This window comes from Ostrea edulis, chromosome 7 (assembly GCF_947568905.1).
Source record: "Ostrea edulis chromosome 7, xbOstEdul1.1, whole genome shotgun sequence".
Taxonomy (NCBI): Eukaryota; Metazoa; Mollusca; class Bivalvia; order Ostreida; family Ostreidae; genus Ostrea; species Ostrea edulis.
In genome coordinates, this window is record NC_079170.1 from 19,290,050 (window position 1) to 19,306,698 (window position 16,649).

Consider the following 16,649-nt stretch of genomic DNA (forward strand, 5'->3'; position numbering starts at 1 on the left):
CTGATCACTAGATATGAATATTTCCGTTCTCCATTTCTGTTCAAGAAGCAACTGTCTATGATGTCAAAAAATCTTGTCTTTAATTTATCGTAAGGAATGGTCGTGTATAGTGTTGAAAAGTCATAGGTTTTAATGTTATTGACTTGGGAAAAATTCTGCGATTTCAAGTTTACTAAAAGTTCTATAGAATTTTAAAGAATCCACATTTGATTAACACCATTTTTGGCATATGTAGTCGCACAGTAAGTTTGAAGTTTCTCCTTCACAGCTGTTAATATTTTCGTGAGAAGCACAGATAGGGACTTGGTAGAGCACTTAATGGATCCAGCAATGTATCTTTGTTTGTAAGGGTTTTTATGTACCTTAGGAATCGAGTATAGGTACGGTAACTCATATTCATTCGACCCATTGACTGGGATACTAAATGTGGCTAAAACTGAAGCATGGTTTTAAAGAATTTCATCTTTTGAAAGGGCAGTTGGAGTACAAGTACGATTACCAAAAGTGGAATTGATGCCAAGTTCGTTTAGAATACAATTGTAATAATGGACCTTACAAACAAAGACAATGTTGTTACCAACTTTGTCAGCTAGAACCAAAACATATTCCACATGTAACCTATCTAATTCTTTTATCAATTCTGGTTTACTAAACACAAAAGGATAGATGGTACGTACTTTTGTTTTCGTATATGCAAGGTGAAGATAACGAACAGTGATCAATCTCATAACTCCTACAAGCAATACAAAATAGATAGTTGGGCAAACACGGACCCCTGGACATACCAGAGGTGGGATCAGGTGCCTAGGAGGAGTAAGCATCCCCTGCTGACCGGTCACACCCGCCGTGAGCCCCATATCCTGATCAGGTAAACGGAGTTATCCGCAGTCAAAATCAGTGTGCCAAGAACGGCTTAACAATCGGTATGAAACACGTCAGACAACATTTGACCCAATGCGAGGTTGTATTGACGAACTAGATCGTTATAACGACCATAGAATTTGCGAAATGCTGACTTCAATCGAGACTGTTGAAATCCCTGTACCATCAACTTGTTTGTCAGTAGCTTACCTCGATTTAAAAACTGACTATACCCAGAACAAGCTCTTGTATATCGAATCAGTTGAGATATATAAACACCATATGCAGGTGATAATGGAATATTGCTACATAAATGCGGGATTTAAAATATTCCTCTTATGCTTTTAACCCATTCTGACAATGTATCAAGTTCTTCTTTTTCATATTTAGCCCATCGTCTGGCATAATCTTCGACAGAACTCATAATAGAGATGAAGTTCTGTCGCCAATTAAAAGACCGAGGTTCTCTGCATTTAGGACATTTTAGAATAAGTGATTTGAGGTCCTCATTTTTAACTATATCAACATCACCAGTAATGACATGTCCAGCTGGACTATAGTTGAAAGAAGATGAAGAACAAGAACACGTTGGTGGATTACGTATAAGATGGTCTATATCTAGGCACTACAAAGTCTGTTTATAATTAAACAGTTTGGATGCAATAGTAGAAGTATAGATGTAGGTAATACAGGGTGTAGACTTGAACTTGAACTTGAAATAAGTTGGAATACACGAGTGAACCCTTTTATGACAAAGAATGTTGCTTATAATGATGGCATCTATTCCTTTGTTTGTAAATTTGAGTTTAAGGAACTGGCGACATGATTTGGAAGGAATATCAACCATGACCCGTGGTGGTTTAAAGAGCCTGTGATAGGCAACATCCATAATCAAAGAGTTCAGTCTAAATTCAGGTGTTGAAAAATCCAAGTATAGACTAGCCATAGCTTCTTCAAATAACGTGTGTAAAACTCTCAATGGAGTAAAGTTTTGTACGAATATGATGTAGACCTAATTGTCTGTTGATGTAAGGCAAAAGTGAATCAAACATGACATTATTTATACTTGGTCTTTTATAAGAACGATGCCCATGACTGCGTTTCCGTCTTTGGGTCTTTGGGTATTGGGAAAGAGCCCCGTCACATTCACGTTATTTTTGTGGACTAGTCAAATTTCCCACATCATATACATTATCATTGAATCAATATGGAAATGCAATGCCTAGGGTCCTCATCCAGTGATCTTCTCGTTGGCTACGAAAAGGGGTGCTTAATGTTGGGATTATGTCTAATTCAGGATTTTAATATTCCTCTTATGCTTTTAATCCATCTTAACAATGTATCAAGTTCTTCTTTTTCATATTTAGCCCATCGTCTGGCATAATCTTCGACAGAATTCATAATGGAAATGACGTTCTGTCGCCAATTGAAAGACCGAGGTTCTCTGTATTAGGAACTTTTTAGAATAAGTGATTTGAGGTCATCATTTTCAACTTTATCAACATCACTAGTAATGACATGTCCAGCTGGATTATAGTTGAAAGAAGATGAAGAAGAAGAACACGTAGGTGAACTAAGTATAAGATGGCCTATATGTAGACACTGCAAAGTTTGTTTATAAGTGAAAAGTTTGGATATAATAGTAGTAGAAGTATACTTGTAGGAAATACTGGGTGTAGACTTGAATTTGAAATAAGTTGGAATACACGTCTGAACTTTTTTATGACGAAGAATGTTGCTGATGTTGACGGCATCTATTCCTTTGTTTGTAAATTTGAGCTTAAGGAACTGACGGCACAATTTGGAAGGGATATCATACACGACCCGTGGTGGTTTAAAGAGTCTGCGATTGGTAACATCCATAATCATAGAGTTCAGTCTATATTCAGGTGTTGAAAAATCCAAGTATAGATTACCTGTGGCTTACTACATGAAATAAAATACCATTTTATTATCTACTCTCAAAAGTATCCATTTTCTCTACTGATCAGAGAGAGCTTAACATATTATGGTATTGTGGATAGAATTATCGAACTTGTGCAATACTCGCTAGCGGATGAAAATTGTACGATATCAATACTTTGCTTGTTGGTAGTTACATGAATTTATAGTTATTTGGTGATCAGCACTAATTATTACACATTACGTTTAATACACACCTTCAAGAAGTCTATCGTGCTCATGACTTTCTTCCTCTGTAGATTTAATTCCTGAAATACAACATATGATATTATAAATGTATGATAATCTCATCTATGGATTTTATAGATAATGGCCCGAAATTACGCAATACCCATGTGATCATCTTTACATGTACATTTTGTAGGTCAATGGAGATAATGTATCCGGGAAATGTGGGTTATTATAATATCAAAAATGAAATAAAGTAATTTCACGGAGACATAATTATACTTGTTTTATTTGTACTTTCTGGTGTATATGCATGTCAACTAAAGAGGGGTGATCAATTGATTTTATTATATGGTACCCAAAAATTTTTGCTTGTCAGGTTTTAAATAATTAGACACTTTACATTTAAATATCAAAATGAACAAATGCGCATTTAGAATACATACTTTTTTCTGTATAATTACAAGTATATCAGAATGATCAGTTTTAAATCGAGGCAAGCTACTGACTAAAAAGTTGATGGTGCAGACGTTTCAACAGTCGTGTTTAAAATCAGCATTTCGCGAATTCTATGGTCAATACAATCTTTAATTGGGTCAATGCTGTCTGACGTGTTTCATACCGATTGTTAGACCGTTCTTTGTACACTGGTTTTCACTACGGATAACTCCGTTTACCTGATCAAGATATCGTGGTCACGGTGGGTGTGACCGGTCGACAGGGGATGCTTACTCCTCCTAGGCAACTGATCCCACCTCTGGTGTGTCCAGGGGTCCGCGTTTGCATGTGTGATATTATATATTTGTGTAAAGGAGTTGTAAACAAATTCATTTTTAATTTATATTCTACATACAGTGTCTATGTAATTTAGGTTACATCAGTTAACGTCGACTGGGTAGACATACATAACCAGGATGCATAGTCAGAAGAAATACAAAGTATATTCAGATTTGAAAAGTCAGTGTGGATCAACTCAGCTTTGATTTTATCAAGACATACTAGTCTTTCAAATTTTGTCAATGTACACAGCAATGCTTCACAGTATTAGGAAATATTACAAGGTGCATTTTCATTATATGATTATGGAGCAAAAGACACAAATTCAAATCATACAAGCATGTACTTAATAAAGGTACTGTATTGTACTATGTAAGATTGATCTATCATGCTTGATTTTAATATGATTTAATTTCAATGAAACGTTGGTGTCATTTTTCATGAGCAATACTAGGAAACATTGACAATTTGGATGCATATCAATTTTAACTGATCTCTAAAAAAAAAAAAAGCTTTGTCCGTAATATTGATTAAGAAAAACATTTATGCAATGAAAAAAAATCCTTTTTAGTTCACCTTAGTTAAAATATCAAAATCACCCGTATTCCTTCTGTTTGTAAACTTCACATTTTCGATGTTTTTCTTCAAATCTACTGGACCAATTTCAACCAAACCTAGGGTGAGGGGAATTCAAATTTGTTCATATGAAGAGTCATGCCCCCTTCAAAGGAGAAATAATTACAAGAATAAAAAAATAGGGTGGGGTCATTTAAAAATCTTCTCAAGAACCATTGACTCAGAAAAGTCTACATTTATATGAAAGCTTTCTGATATAGTCCAGATTCAAGTTTGTTAAAATCCCCCCGAAGTAGGGTGGGGCCACAATAGGATTCCAGATAGGTTTGAATAGTACTCAACATTACAAAAGACCTAGATCCGCCGATAAGTTGGTATACATATATACTAGGGATCATCAACTTCATATATATCAATGATTTGTATTGATAATTTTCTTCATTTTTGAAGTATTTTACAGGGCCTAGTTATGATAACAAATGTACCTAGCTCCTTTTGCAGACAAATATATAATGGAAAATCTTGATCTAAGAACCACTAGGCCAGGAAAGTTCAAAACATATATAGATATAGTGTAGAAATCATGGCCTCCATACGTAAATAAAAGATAGTGGGAGAAGTAACTCAAATTAAAGATTTTATGCTTTCTGAAACCTGCATTTCATAATCTTTATATTCTACGGGTAATTTTAAATTATTTTATTGACGTGACTTCGTTTTCCAACTATTAATTTTGATAATCCTCAAATCATTTGTAATTTGTTGAGTAATTTATAGTTATTGATGTTGATTGTCGTTAGTTCTTGTACGATAGTTAGAATTTCTCTATTGGTTTGCATGTTTAATTTCAAACGCTTTTACCTAACAAACGCATCGACTTCAAATTTATGTGGCATGTTTTTGTGAAAGGTAAAGAGAACTAACAGTGTCAATCTCATAACTCCCATAAGGAATACAAAATAAAGAGTTGGGCAAACATGGACCCCCTGGACATACCAAAGGTGAAATCAGGTGTCTAGGAGGAGTAAGTATCCCCTGTCGACCGATCACACCCATGGTGTACCGCCAATAACAATTATCACTGTCATGATCGTGTGCAGGATTGGACAAAACAAGATGGCAGACGGCATTTCCAAACAAAGGTAGGCTCTTAAGACTCTTCATTTTACCGAATTATTAAACGACGAATTTATGAATTTAAAACACTGCCTGGCCAGGAAGGCATCATTAAGTTGATTGGTTGTTGGAATTCTTACTCATGTACACGTACAACTCTAAATTCATTGATCGAAGTTGACGATGTTGCCTCGATAGAATTCGAAGCGGGCGAAGATATTTCTAATCATGTTTTCATGCATTTTAAGAAAGATACTTTAGGTAAAATAGACTCTGCACATATCTTTTGATGAAAACTTGAACCAGTGTATGCGATTTGTCCCTTAGATTGCCTTGGTTAGATAGATATCTTGACTTGAACATTTGCTAATGTGCAGGATAGAAACATCTTCGCCCGCTTCGAATTCTATCGAGACAACATCGTCAACTTCGATCAATGAATTTAGAGTTGTACGTGTACATGAGTAAGAATTCCAACAACCAATCAACTTAATGATGCCTCCCTGGCCAGGCAGTGTTTTAAATTCATAAATTCGTCGTTTAATAAGTTGGTAAAATGAAGAGTTTTAAGAGCCTACCTTTGTTTGGAAATGCCGTCTGCCATCTTGTTTTGTCCAATCCTGCACACGATCATGACAGTGATTATCGCTTTACCGCGTGTATTTTCCGTGTCTTTGATACTGTAAACATCACGCAAAGTGACGAGTCTCCTCCGCCAAGACATAAAGAACGGCTAGCCATATGTAGACAGTTCAGATCAAAACAATTATGTCCACAATCGGGGATTCAATCGAGCAGTTGTTTGTATGGCATAATGCAACATTAAAATTGCTGTGATTGAAGTGAAATTAGGTGTATCGCCACATTTATTGAAATAAGAGTGGTCTCATTCTTGTCCACTAAAACATAACAAATATGTTTGTGCGCTCGACGGTTCATTACTATTCTAGCCTGAAAACATCCCGCAAAGTCAGTCAGCTCAAAACATTTCCAAACTTTGAATTATGATTTTAAAGTTCAGTAATAATAATAAATTGACATTGGTGTGATGTTTCGCAGTTTTGTTTTTTTTTTAATTTATTTCATTCGGAGTGGTATGTAACACACATTATGATATATATATATATAGAGAGAGAGAGAGAGAGAGAGAGAGAGAGAGAGAGAGAGAGAGAGAGAGAGAGAGAGCACTGAAAGGGCCACACGACACTGTTCACCGTTGGATATTTAAAACTCAAATTTTCGACGCAACCCGCGTCGTTATCAAGAGACATATATTACATAAACAAATAACACGAAAATACGACAAGTATTAATAATCTACATTGGTAATAAGAGTGATACACTGTTGTAATGAGTGATAAAAATGGTGGTTTCATTGTAAAGCGTGTTTACTGACGATGGTGTAGAGAGTTTGTGTGCCATGGTCGGTTCGGTATGAAAATGGAATTATTCTTGAAAATTACAGAAATCAGATAAATTTAGAGGGAAAACTTCCAAAACAATGTGATTATGAAGTCAAATGGTGGGAAGATAATGATATGGAGTGATTAAGTTCAAAACAATATTTGGTAGTCCGTACCATTGATGATTCGGATATGGTAAACAGTGCTGACAATGAAAAATTATATGATTGCCAGAAGAACACGATTAAATAACAAACAAACTCAGTGCCCGTCCGGACTGGGCGCGGCTTGGTTTCTGACCGGCCGTGTTTTAGATTATTATTATTTTTTTAAAAAGTTAGATAGAGAGATAGACATAATTTTGATTAATTTATGATTATCAGTATGAACAGGGGCAAAATTACGGTAATTATTTAAAAGTCACACTCCTTCTCAAGCTTTCTTGTATATATCTATAATTTGTCTAACTTGATATCTTTTTTACGATATAAATCATTTAAAACACTGGAAAGCTCTTCGTCCATATTGGACTCGGAGGTTTAATCTTGTACGGGACTAACCTCTAGACAATCCCGTTACAATATATAGCTATTGATGATGTCATCGGAGAGTATCTGAGGCCTGAATCTGGAGTTGAGAATGAAAGTTATGGATGTTGCTGACCGGACAGCCCCTATCCCTGCACAGGAGACTGCTAGATTTAGTCTTGTAACATTGTTGAGCTTTCATTGATAAATATTTCAAAGTCTACTCCAAGACGTCGGTTATAATATTGAATAAGACATGTACTAAGCTAACATTGTGGATAAAACGCTCACTTCGCAACCTCGGGCCGCGTCAAACCTTAGACGTACATGTATCGAATATGACCTCAAAAATCTCATTGCTACGGCCTTGAGTGTCATGAATAAGTTAAACTTTGTGACATTTCTACTTTACATATATTATATAACCGTTCATATCTATATGGGTGAAATATTCTCTGATGGGATATTTAGTAGCATGCAAACAAACGAACAAATAAAACATAATAATTATGATCTCTATTATTTTCGTTATCATGGATATCGAATTTCAACTAGTACTAAAACTGACTTCATCACAGGGGGTGTTTATCTTAATTTTTAGCAATATTTACATGTCTTATGGATTCTATCATCGGGCGTGATAAAACTAGGGGGAAAATATGAGGATGATATAGGAGAAACAAAACCTGTATTTGTGCACTTACTTTGCCAACCTAGATATAGATTGAGCCCAGCTGAGAGGAAGAACAATACCAACGAAACAACGAACCATGGAAGGTATATGTTATCTTTCGAGGGACAATCAGTACTTCTATCTTCTGTTTTTGGTACCCCATTACACCTGCAGATGTGTAATTAGAAACCATTAGAAACAATCATCTTGGCTTTGCTAAAGGTTCAGTTCTACAGCAAGGTCATTATGTAATTGAGTCTTTAAGTAGCTCCCCAGTTACAAACTAGGAATCATGCAACACCAGGTATTAGAAATAAGTGAGTTATCATAAAACAAACAACCAACATTTCAATATTTTACGTGTACATCGTGAACATCATAACATTTTACATTTTCCCAAACATAACTGACAATACTTATCATTTCCATTAGTGGAACTCTTCAAATGAAAGGCGCGTAAAGTCGTGCTACCGGGACAACATACGTAAACATTACTTAGGCATACATAATATAAATTATGGTATCGGATACATATTATATATAACCGACTGCAAACCACAACACTGATCAAAATTCTAAAGTCAAATTTAGGAATTGATTATTCTTACAAGAAAACAGATGAACTTATTAAACTATGTGAGGGAGTGCAGATACTAAATCTGCCAAATCTGACTGATATAAAGCATCAATCGCAAGAAGAACTGCGAAGGGAAAAACGTATTTGCACATCCAACACACGAACTTTTCTTGTAATTAATGTGATTAATATGTTTTTAAAGTTATTATGTCAGACTATGAAGACATTCTATTTTATCATACGATTAGGACAGGTTCATATTACATGGACTTGGTAATCGTACACGAACACCTCCCCCCTCAATTTCCATATTTTAGAACAAGTTATACCGAGCAAAGCTCGGACGGGCCAAAGACACGTCCGCGAAGCAAGGCTCTAAAGGTAACAAGTATGTAAAAGAAAAAAGTCAAAATCAGCAAAAGAAAAAGAGATAATCTCTATATACGTTCACTGAAATTTTCGTGAACCATATGGGCGCCGCCATTTATTTTTTCATTACCTGTTTCAACAGTTATTCGTGTTTTATTTTGAATGCCAATAATAGAAGACTCTAACGTGCAATTCGTAATTTAAACACGTAGTTTGTTCAAAATGAATAGTATAATAATCATTGTAACATATTTTAGCAAATACATACATATAAAACCGTAATACGACTAAATAGATGAACGAGTTCATGAGTTTCTTTGAATAAGAATATACGATAAAATTACGGTCACTTTTTTACGATTTTGAATTTATTGGTTAATTTTGTTTGGTTTTAACGGCCCTTTTCATTGCATACGGAATGTATTATTGTTGTTTATAAATGTTTGCTTTGAGAAAGAATAAAACGTCGAGACTAAATGTGACGTCACAATGTACAGTTTACGTCGCCTTCCGTTTTATTTCCCGCGTTCAATGAATAGGCGGATCATGTAAAACTGCTGACCCCATATACACTCCTTTAATGAGATGTTACTGGGTGTTTAGCGCAAGGAAGTTTCATTCAAAATATATATTTATAAATGAATATTAATCTACCGTTATATTTCCCGCGTTAAATGAAGAGGCGGATAAAATGCCTATAAGTCGTGTTGCAAGAAGTAATGGGCTTCGCACTCTTCAACGGTAACACCGTACAACATATTAAGATTGTGTTAGAATATTTGAAAAATGTAGTTTGACCAATGGTTATTTTATTTAAATATACACCATATATTTTAACTCTTAAAAGGGGTGGGGGTGCTATGACCGTTTCGTTTATGTCCCAGTAATTTCACACTTGCTCGCGAGACTTGTGCATTTTCTTACCACTGACGCACAAGAGTCATCAAAGCGTGATAACTCTAACGAGTTGGTAATGAGAAGTATTATTTTAATGTATTTTATTTAAGAAATGAACAACACTTTTGAGCTGTTCGTGGTCAGTATGAACGGGTTTGGATTTAAGGCAAATTCTGTGAATCGCGCTAGCGATTCACAGAGAATTTGCCTCAAATCCAAATTGGTTCATATTGACAATGAACAACTCAAAAGTGATATTCATTTCTTATATTTATATTCCTTTACTAAAACACCGTTTGTTTAAATTACTTCTATTGTTATTGTGACATACGTCAACACATAGACATAACGTCACATTTCGTGTCACCCTGCCTTTTATCAACATTGCAAGGTGTACTGTATTTTGGAGGTAGGAAACCGCAAGATTGGGATGATAATCCACATAAGTTTACAAAGTTAATCCAACGGTGTCACTTGCAAGATCTTTGTAACAGATGTTCTATCTTTTCAACCATTACGCTCTCTCAGTCGCGTTCATAATCCGTTCATAGTCAATATATTTATATTACAAATCGCATTTTCCTCTATGAACCAACCAACTTCAGCGCGCGACACAATCCGTTCACATTGACATTAACTAAATCTAATAGGATTACATTCCTGAATATACCAAATAAATATGCAAACTTTAACTCTATCAAAATAGTTTTAAAAAATTTCAACACGACAATTATTTATATTTAAAAACAGCCTTACCCTTGTTTCAAACACTTTTTGTTAAGACATTCAACATCTGCTGTAAAACAGTTGGCAGTGATGGACAAACAGCTTGGAACTGTAGCAAGAAATATCATATTCCAATTTTATTTTATTTAATTTATTTTTATTTATCTTTATTTTAAAACTTTATTATTTCATAGCCAAGTTCTTACATTTATAGATTTCGTTGCCGGAGAAATCTTTATCTGGACAGCCAAATGAAAAGTGTCCACATTTGACATGGTTTAGGATTCCAACGTCAGCCAGTTCTAGACAATTTCCTCCAAAATATATCAACAGCAAATAATTTATCTAGAATGTATAATTTCTGAGAATTCTTAACGTGAATAATATCTTTATTAGGTAAATGGAGTTATCCTTAGTCAAAATCATTATACCAAGAACGGCCTAACAATCGATATGAAACACATCAATACATATTCACTGAAACTGTTTTGTTATTTCATCAGATACTTCAATGATTATTCAGTAACAAATCTGAGCTGCGAAAGGCTGTAAGTATTTTTTTTATATGGGTTTTCTATTTCAAAATCATTGAATACAAAAACATTTCTGTCTTAAAGAAATAGCAGAGAAAATTACAATAATATTTCTACATTTTCGTTGATTTCATTACCACTCTATATTCCTGATTACCTTTTTGAAACATATATCCTTTACTTGGATAACAGAATTCGATAAGAGATGAGAGATTCTTGTCAGGAGCACAATGATATACATGCGTTTTGCTACAGTTCAATCGTCGTGAAGAGTTGTCCCACTCTTCTGCAGTCCGTGGACATTTCTCTGCGTAATTCACCGGGAAGGAATATCCGAAAGAGCTATAGTTCTACCCATGACAAAACAAAGTTTCGTGCAAATATTTAAAATCTTACAAGTTAGTTGAGGAAGAAATATGAATCACATATCAATCATATATGAATAAATGTGTAATGATTATGAATATCTAAAGACGTGATTCGTCATAATCAAGATTCCTTCACAATCCAACCTGCGATTGCTAGTGAGGTACAGAAATGATCAGTTTTCTATTTTTCCATGTTAATCATGAATGTGGGTGGGTGTCTGTGTGTGTTTAGAGAAAAAAGAAGCACGATGATGTTTAGTAAAGCTTTCATTTCTGAAGACTGGAAATGGAAGCGCTAAAGTGTTACTAAAACTATTCGTGTTTATTTTGTATTTTTCACTACCTTCACCGATCGATGTGGAGAGAATGTGAGAAAATTGCTGTATGTGCCATTTTCTCTATCTCCCATTCCATATAAAAACATGTTATTTATGAAATTATTTGTTTATAGATGTAAAACATAAAAACGAGATTACCTGTACTTGTTTGGTGTTAATCGTTTGTGTGAGGTAGAACAGAAACACCACAATTACACTGCGCCTCATTTCAAAATTGTCTGGAGTTAAAAATAAACAAAATAATCCAAACGTCTTGATTGTATCTTTTTAAATGTCCCATGGGGATCCGGATTAGAATATATCCTCAGTACCCCTTGCTTGTCGTACGAGGGGACTAAATGGAGTGGTCCAAGATGGGGCCGATTGCGCCAATCGGTCCAAGATACAATATATCTTATATGTTTTATAAGATATCTTTTAAAATTTATGATATATCATATAAAATCTCTTTTATAAGATACCTTATAAAAGTTACAAAATATCTTATAAAAGGTTATGAGATATCTTAAATCAAAAACGTTATAATAAGACATCGTATAAAGTTAATGAGATATATTATATACTATATCAGATATCTCATATGTTAAATGAGATATCTTATAAAGAAAAAAAAAAGCATATTAAGATGTTTTATATCTTTTATAAGATGTCTTATAACATTCATGAGATATCTTTTAAGAGGAATAAATGTATAATATAAAAAAAAATTAGAACACACACACAAAATAATATTAATAATAAAACGGCGTGTCATATGGATGGTATGTAATAGCTGCAATAATGTAGCCCTATCCGATTTTTTTTTATTCTGACGTTTTCTGGATAGGGTTACAATAATTCTCATTACCAGCTCGTTAGAGTTATCACGCTTTGATGACTCTTGTGCGTCAGTGGTAAGAAAATGCACAAGTCTCGCGAGCAAGTGCGAGATTACTGGGACATAAACGAAGTAAGCGAGACTATAAACAAAAGGGTCATAGCACCCCCCCCCCTTTTTTTTAAGAGTTAAAATACATGGTGTATTTTTAAATAAAATAACCATTGGTCAAACTGCATTTTTCAAATATATATTCTAACACAATCTTATTAAAAATGTTACATGTTTTTAAACTCTACCACACCTATTTTAAAAATTACAAATATCTCTGTCCTAAATCCATCAATATTTTGTAATTTTCAAAATAGCTTAAATGCAGTTTGGAAACGCATTAGTTGTGTTAATTAGTGTGATAAACGTCTCAAAAAATGCAGTTTTACATATATATAACTTGTTCTGAAATATGGAAATTGAGGGGGGGGGGGGTGTTTGTGTACGATTACCAAGTCCATGTCATATGAACCTCTCCTAATTGTATGATAAAATAGAATGTCTTCATAGTCTGACAGAATAACTTTAAAAACATATTAATCACATTAATTACAAGAAAAGTTCTTGTGTTGGATGTGCATATAGGTTTTTCCCTTCGCAGTTCTTCTTGAGATTGATGCTTTATATCGGTCAGATTTGGCAAAAGTATCTGCACTCCCTTACATAGTTTAATAAGTTCATCTGTTTTCTTGTAAGAATAATCAATTCCGAAATTTGACTTTAGAATTTTAATCAATGTTGTGGTTTAAGTCGGTTATATATAATATGTATCCGATACCATAATTTATATTATGTATGCCTAAGTAATGTTTACGTATGTTGTCCCGGTAGCACGACTTTACGCGCCTTTAGTTTGAAGAGTTCCACTAATGGAAATGATAAGTATTCCATAAGATCTCCGTAATGGAGCAAAATAATTTTATGAAAAACCGATAATAAGCTCCCTGTATTAGTCCCAAATGTTGTTTACATCAAAAGGAGTACCAACTTTGTGATTGGGCATGTCTAAAAAAGGTGTTTTTCATTAAAAATCATGTACAGCATGCGAAATTCTTCGTCTCTTCCGCCATGCTTGTTATCGTGAGATCTCGTAGGTGGAATTACTGAAAAACTTAAAACAGAAAAAGAAAGGAAAACCATATGGTTGTAGAAAAAATTTACACTCTGCTGTTCGTTTTTAACTTGATATTAAATCTAATTAAATCCTTTTTAATACCGACAAAATAGCTTTTTCCTCGTACTTGTCTATTGATGTAAATACTAGCTTATATGGCATATGCAAATAACTTGACAATCGGAAGTTGAAACTTCAGTACATCAAACATGGCGCACAAATATGAATCGAGAAGTTGGAATATATCGAAATTGTTGAAAACATTAGAATAGAGCTTCACAAATCGTAAGTTGCAGGTTGTAAATTTATATATTGACTAAGAAACATAAGGTATCGTTTTATTTAAGTAAAGAAAGTCAGAAAATGATTAGAATGGTAAAAAATGTTGCGGGAGTACCCGCATTTGCACCATTACGGAGATCTTAAGGAGGTGTAGCCCTACCCCCTCCGAAATAAAATCGGAGAGGGCTACATTTTTGCAGCTAGGTATGTAAGAGTATTGTGTTACTAAAATGTTGCGACTCGGGCGTTTTCAAAATAGATTTACATCAAATTCCATGCAGAAATGCCCGTTTGTTTGTTTTTTTTTTGGAGGGGGGTTGTTTTTTTTTTGTTTGTTTTTTTTGTTGTGTTTTTTGTTGTTTTTTTGTTTGTTTTTTTTTTGTCTTTGTATCGTACTTTAGTTGTGTCATAAATGTGTGCATGTATATGCGTGTGTAATGCAAAACAAACTTTATTACACATGAATACACACATACGCACACACGCACAAATATACACCCACATGCATGTATACACACACATGCACACATGCATGCGCACACACACTAACACCCTCACTCAATTACACACAGACACGCATGAGCGAAAACGCAGATACACATATGAACAAAGTTGGGGTTTGGAAAAGGGGGATTGGGTGGCGACCATTCGTGCTCAGATATGGCCTAAGATTGACGACCATTCGTGTCCACCCTCACGGCACATTCGGTCGCCGGTCGACAATACGTGCTGCATCTTTGGTCGCTGGCGACGAAACATGCGGCACGAATGGTCGTCGGCGACCAAACGTGCCGCACGCATCGTTCTCGGGTGACCGAACGTGCCAAGGCAACCAAACGTGCCGTAACAACCTCGGAGGAGCGGAAATCCTGAAATAAGTTATAAAGAAGTTAGAAATGTTATCGCACAAATTTAATCACTATGATGATTTTGGTCCCGTCCTGGTACCAAAACCTCTACTCCTTGAATCATGAAATTTAAACACTTTCTCTGTTCTTATAAACATCTATTCAGTTTCTATCTAGTATCGATAGCATTATTAAAGAAGTTGTTATTAAGATATTGTATAGTAACTATTTACGTCAGGTTTGGTCCCTCCCTGGAGTTAGAACATCTACACTATAGGGATCATGAAATTAAAAAACAAAAAGTAATAATAAAGAAATAATAACATTTTAACATGTTTTAAACAATCCAATTTCGAAAGGGCCGATAGTTTTTTCACTGACTTGTTTTGATATTCTTCATAAAGTCTTCTTCCCTAAAGTTTTGCATTAAAAGCAAGCTCAGTAAATTGCCGCTTTGAACAATCTATGCAGGCATTATGTAATAGATAAGAAACGTCTATATGCAACTGATATACCCTATATCGGCCTACTTCAAATTGGCCAACTTAATATTTTACGGACCATTCAAATGACCTCAGTAGATATCCAATCTAGTTTTTGTTTACTTTTTGCTAATGGAATAATCGATAAATGACGATAACTTCGAAACACTTATCAAACTCTCAGCGATCTATGTCGCGTACTACGATTGTAAACACATGACATTTCCCTGACAGAAGTTTCTTACCACTTCCAGAATCTTCTTTGAGATAAAACAATAAACAAATGCATGTCTTCATTGCATATATAATGTAACCAATTTTAGATTTGGTATAGATACCTCATAAGCCAATCCTGATTACTGAGTTTATCTCTGAGTTAGAAAACATCTGGGGGGGGGGGGGGGGGCTCATTACATTATATCCATGATCCGTATTTTCATAGCGCATGGATAAACACTAAGCAAGTCATAAATCGAAAATTTTCTACCCCATTTTGAACATTTACTGCGATAATATCCATATCAGACCTCAGTATAATGAAATTGTCTTTAATTATCTCGTGGGGGATCAGCTACAAGATTCGTAAATATTCAAGAAAATTAGTAAAATGAAAATCCTAGTAAATCGGCGAATAGCCATCTTGAATTGAACGCTCACTATGGGGTTGACTACGTCACTTCAAAACTTGAAGGGAAAAAATATGCATATCGCAAGATTTGAATTTCATCGCTTTTAAACTCGAAAACTACGCAAAATATTTCTACGCATGTTACTAAACTTTTTTATTTTTCAGCAAAATTAACTCTTTTTATACCTAAAACTACTATAAATGTGTTTTAAATGAAATATTTTGCGTAGTTTTCGAGTTTAAAAGCGATGAAATTCAAATCTTGCGATATGCATATTTTTCCCCTTCAAGTTTTGAAGTGACATAGTCAACCCCATAGTGAGCGTTCAATTCAAGATGGTTATTCGCCGATTTACTACGATTTTCATTTTACTAATTTTCTTGAATATTTACGAATCTTGTAGCTGATCCCCCACGAGATAATTAAAGACAATTTCATTATACTGAGATCTGATATGGATATTATCGCAGTAAATGTTCAAAATGGGGTAGAAAATTTTCGATTTATGACTTGCTTAGTGTTTATCCATGCGTTATGAAAATAGGTATCATGGGT

General features: G+C 34.5%; 1 protein-coding gene across 2 annotated transcripts in view; it reads right to left on the reverse strand.

Moving 5' to 3' along the window:
* LOC125653861 (uncharacterized) overlaps positions 1 to 16,649 on the reverse strand; it is a 30,920-nt gene that overhangs the window by 13,216 nt on the left and 1,055 nt on the right. The window contains exons 1-7 of one of the 2 annotated variants that reach the window (XM_056143606.1): positions 15,365 to 15,805; positions 12,010 to 12,089; positions 11,323 to 11,515; positions 10,839 to 10,946; positions 10,663 to 10,741; positions 8,095 to 8,231; positions 3,021 to 3,071 (exon numbers count right to left, since the gene is read on the reverse strand). In XM_056143606.1, the coding sequence (XP_055999581.1) occupies positions 3,021 to 3,071; positions 8,095 to 8,231; positions 10,663 to 10,741; positions 10,839 to 10,946; positions 11,323 to 11,515; positions 12,010 to 12,089; positions 15,365 to 15,410 (694 nt within the window). In that variant the 5' untranslated portion in view covers positions 15,411 to 15,805. Of the gene's footprint in view, positions 1 to 3,020; positions 3,072 to 8,094; positions 8,232 to 10,662; positions 10,742 to 10,838; positions 10,947 to 11,322; positions 11,516 to 12,009; positions 12,090 to 15,364; positions 15,806 to 16,649 lie in introns of those variants that run through there. The other variant, XM_048883539.2, reaches the window with a different exon arrangement.